Genomic DNA, 5,000 nt, shown 5'->3' with positions numbered 1-5,000 from the left:
CACACACAAACACACACATACACACACACACACAGAGGAAAGACACACACACACACACACACACACAGAGGAAAGACACACACACACACACACAAACACACACATACACACACACAGAGGAAAGACACACACACATACACACACACACAGAGGAAAGACACACACACACACACACACACACACACAGAGGAAACACACAGAGACAGATTGACAAGAAACCGTTTAATAACCAAAAGGATTGTAATGACATCATCAGTCTACACCTACACACGCTGTGCGACATTCAGTCTTCGTCTCACTCTCTCTCTTTCTCTCTCCCTCTCTCCCTCACATGTCCCTCTCTCTCTCTTTCTCTCTCCCTCTCATGTCCCTCTCTCTCTCTCTCTTTCTCTCTCTCTCATGTCCCACTCTCTCTCTTTCTCTCTCCCTCACATGTCCCTCTCTCTCTCTCTTTCTCTCTCCCTCTCTATCGCTCTCTCTCTCTCTCTTTCTCTCTCTCTCTCCCTCACATGTCCCTCTCTCTCTCTCTCTCTCCCTCTCTATCGCTCCCCCTCTCTCTCTCTCTCTCTCTCTCTCTCCCCTCACATGTCCCTCTCTCTCTCTCTCTCTCTCCCTCACATGTCCCCTCTCTATCGCTCTCTCTCTCTCTCTCTCTCCCCCTCTCTATCGCTCTCTCTCTCTCTCTCTCTCTCTCTCCCTCACATGTCCCTCTCTCTCTCTCCCTCTCTCCCTCACATGTCCCTCTCTCTCTCTCTCTCCCCCTCTCTATCGCTCTCTCTCTCTCTCTCTCTCTCTCTCTCTCACATGTCCCCTCTCTATCGCTCTCTCTCTCTCTTTCTCTATCTCTCTCTCCCTCACATGTCCCCTCTCTATCGCTCTCTCTCCTCTCTCCCCCCTCTCGCTCTGGTGCTGACGGAGAGACAGAGAGAGAGATGGATGCTAACAGGTATTCGTAGTTCACTACTTTAGACCAGAGCCCTGAGGGTAGTGCACTACTTTAGACCAGAGCCCTGAGGGTAGTGCTGCCCTTTATATAAATATATAGATTTCTATTTAACTAGGCAAGTCAGTTAAGAACAAATTCTTATTTACAATGACGGCCTACTCTGGCCAAACCCGGACAACACTGCGCCAATTGTGCACCACCCTGTGGGACTCCCAATCACAGCCGGATGTGATACAGCCTGGATTTGACACCTCTAGCACTACGATGCAGTGTCTTAGACCGCTGCACCACTCGGGAACAGGGAGCCATGTCAGACGCACGTGAGGCTACCACAGTAAAACGTTCCTTCTGTACAAAAGCCATTCTAGAAACACACACACACACACACACACACACACACACACACACACACACACACACACACACACACACACACACACACACACACACACACACACACACACACACACACACACACATCCCCGTAAAAAAAAATGAATAAAGGAGTAGGCTGAACATTAAAATAACAGTAGACAGGGAGAGGTTGTTTCCAGGGCAACAACACATTATGTCTGGGGGCAGAAGACAGGGAGAGGTTGTTTCCAGGGCAACAACACATTATATCTGGGGGCAGTAGACAGGGAGAGGTTGTTTCCAGGGCAACAACACATTATATCTGGGGGCAGTAGACAGGGAGAGGTTGTTTCCAGGGCAACAACACATTATGTCTGGGGGCAGTAGAGGAGTGGACGACTATATCTCACCCTATTCCCTATGCAGCCCTACGAGGCTCTGGTCTAAAGTAGTGCACTTTATAGGGAACAGGAGAGCCTTTTAGGACGCAAACATGGTTCAGATGCCAAACTAAACAAACTAAACTAGCTAATGGTCTCCCTGACAACCAGACAGACAGGCTCGTACTGGAGATGATTTAAATGCTTACAACATTCTCCTCCCTCCCTCCCTCCCTCCCTCCCTCCCTCCCTCCCTCCCTCCCTCCCCCTCCCTCCCTCCCTCCCTCAAGTCCAAAGCTGAGATGATTATCAAGTCAATTGAATTTGCTTCTTCTTCTTGTGTTTTTGTTTTAAAAGCTGTTTCAGCAGCTTCAGTGTCTGTGAAATGGTGTGAACCTGAAAACCGTCCCCTCGGATTTCGGGCCTGTAACTCCACACTTTTCAGTTCCCTAGCTGTGACATCACTGTTCCATTCTGTGACATCACTGTTCCATTCTGTGACATCACTGTTCCATTCTGTGACATCACTGTTCCATTCTGTGACCTTACTGTTCCATTCTGTGACATCACTGTTCCATTCTGTGACATCACTATTCCATTCTGTGACATCACTGTTCCACTCTGTGATATCACTGTTCCAATCTGTGACATCACTGTTTTATTCTGTGACAGTGCAGAACTACACACACTCCAGAGAGATGTGGAATATCTGTGTGTGTGTGTGTGTGTGTGTGTGTGTGTGTGTGTGTGTGTGTGTGTGTGTGTGTGTGTGTGTGTGTACACAGTGACATCACAATAGTAAATCTATGATTTGGAAACACACATTGACACGGTGAAGTGACTGGAGCTAAGAGAACTAAGAGGACAGAAAGGAAGAAGAGTCCACTAAGAAGCATACACCAACAGTCTTTCCTGTTCAGTGGGGCGGAGAAGGGAAAGAGGGAGGGGTGTAGGTGTGGGCATACTGTTTTCTCTTGGTTCTACATCTCCCCCATCCTCCTCTTCCTCCCATCCTCCTCTCCCTCCTCTCCTCCATCCTCCTCTTCCTCCATCCTTCTCTCCCTCCATCCTCCTCTTCCTCCATCCTTATCTCCCTCCATCCTCCTCTTCCTCCATCCTCCTCTTCCTCCATCCTCCTCTCCCTCCATCCTCCTCTTCCTCCATCCTCCTCTTCCTCCATCCTTCTCCCTCCATCCTCCTCTCCCTCCATCCTCCTCTCCCTCCCTCCCTCCATCCTCCTCTCCCTCCATCCTCTCATCCTCCTCTCCCCCATCCTCTCATTCTATCCTCATCTTACTCCCATCCTCCTCTCCCTCATCCTCCTCTTCGCCCATCCTCCTCTCTCCCATCCTCCTCTCATTCTATCCTCCTCTTCCTCCCATCCTCCTCTCCTCTCCTTCCATCCTCCTCTCCCTCCTTCCTCCTCTCCCTCCATCCTCCTCTCCTTCCATCCTCCTCTCTCTTCATCATCCTCTCCCCCACCCATCCTCTCCCCCATCCTCCTCTCCCTCCTTCCTCCCATCCTCCTCTCCCTCCTTCCTCCCACCCTCCTCTCCCTCCTTCCTCCCATCCTCCTCTCCCTCCTTCCTCCCACCCTCCTCTCCCTCCTTCCTCCCATCCTCCTCTCCCTCCTTCCTCCCATCCTCCTCTCCCTCCTTCCTCCCACCCTCCTCTCCCTCCTTCCTCCCATCCTCCTCTCCCTCCTTCCTCCCACCCTCCTCTCCCTCCTTCCTCCCATCCTGCTCTCATTCCATCCTCCTCTCCCTCCTTCCTCCCATCCTCTTCTCATTCCATCCTCCTCTCCCTCCTTCCTCCCATCCTCCTCTTCCTCCTTCTCCCTCCATCCCTCTGTCCTACCACAGTAGTGGGCTCCAAACCTCCTCCGCTCCGCCCTCTGTGTGTGTGTGAGCGCGCGTGTGTGTGTGTGTGCGCATGTGTGCACGAGTCACACAAAAGACGAGAACCCCGTGACGGGCGTGCGTGAGCCTGGTGGATTAGTATTGGGGTTGGCGTGAGTGTGTGTGTGTGGGAGTGTGTGTGGGAGTGTGTGTGTGTGCGCGGGCAGCCCAGTGGGTGTGTACGCTCCCCCTGTGCTGTGCTGTGTGACCACGGTCTGGTAGTAGGGCTCTGCCCCGTCAGAACACTCCTCCTCGTAGCCGGACGCCAGACTCAACCCCTTCAGGCCTTTAGCTTGTCTCTTCCAGCTGTTATAGTAGCTGGGATCTGACATGTAGTGATTAACAAAGGAATGTTTAGGTTGATGATCATCCTCACAGTCACTGTCTGTTACCTACAGAGAGACAGACGGAGAGACAGACAGAGAGACAGAGAGACAGACGGAGAGACAGACAGAGAGACAGAGAGACAGACGGAGAGACAGACAGAGAGACAGACAGAGAGACAGAGACAGAGAGACAGACAGAGAGACAGACAGAGAGACAGACGGAGAGACAGACAGAGAGACAGACGGAGAGACAGACAGAGAGACAGAGAGACAGACGGAGAGACAGACAGAGAGAGACAGAGAGACAGACGGAGAGACAGACGGAGAGACAGACAGAGAGACAGACAGAGACAGACAGAGAGACAGACGGAGAGACAGACAGAGAGACAGACAGAGAGACAGAGAGACAGACAGAGAGACAGACAGAGAGACAGACAGAGAGACAGACGGAGAGACAGACGGAGAGACAGACGAGAGACAGACGGAGAGACAGACAGAGAGACAGACAGAGAGACAGAGACGGAGAGACAGACAGAGAGACAGATGGAGAGACAGACAGAGAGACAGACGGAGAGACAGACAGAGAGAGAGACGGAGAGACAGACGGAGAGACAGACGGAGAGACAGACAGAGAGACAGACAGGAGAGACAGACGGAGAGACAGACAGAGAGAGACAGACGGAGAGAGAGAGAGACAGACAGAGAGACAGACGGAGAGACAGACAGAGAGACAGAGAGACAGAGAGACAGACGGAGAGACAGACACAAAGAGACAGACAGAGACAGACAGAGACAGAAAGACAGAGACAGAGAGAGAGACAGACAGAGACAGACAGAGAGACAGACGGAGAGACAGACAGAGAGACAGACGGAGAGACAGACAGAGAGACAGACGGAGAGACAGACAGAGAGACAGACAGAGAGACAGAGAGACAGAGAGACAGACGGAGAGACAGACACAAAGAGACAGAGAGACAGAGAGACAGAAAGACAGAGACAGAGAGAGAGACAGACGGAGAGACAGACAGAGAGACAGACGGAGAGACAGACAGAGAGACAGACGGAGAGACAGACAGAGAGACAGACGGAGAGACAG

At 51.8% G+C, this 5,000-nt stretch overlaps 1 protein-coding gene across 1 annotated transcript in view; it reads right to left on the bottom strand.

Moving 5' to 3' along the window:
* Positions 1–3,409: 3,409 nt before the first annotated feature.
* Positions 3,410–5,000, bottom strand: part of LOC135570746 (protein sidekick-1-like) — a gene marked incomplete at its 5' end in the record, with an annotated part of 232,699 nt that continues 231,108 nt past the window's right edge. The window contains 1 exon segment of the mRNA XM_065016697.1: positions 3,410–3,970. Coding sequence (XP_064872769.1) covers positions 3,626–3,970 — 345 coding nt within the window.

Source organism: Oncorhynchus nerka, unplaced genomic scaffold (assembly GCF_034236695.1).
Source record: "Oncorhynchus nerka isolate Pitt River unplaced genomic scaffold, Oner_Uvic_2.0 unplaced_scaffold_906, whole genome shotgun sequence".
NCBI classification, from domain to species: Eukaryota; Metazoa; Chordata; class Actinopteri; order Salmoniformes; family Salmonidae; genus Oncorhynchus; species Oncorhynchus nerka.
Note: the sequence above shows the minus strand (reverse complement) of the source record. Positions and strands in the feature narration are given on the sequence as shown.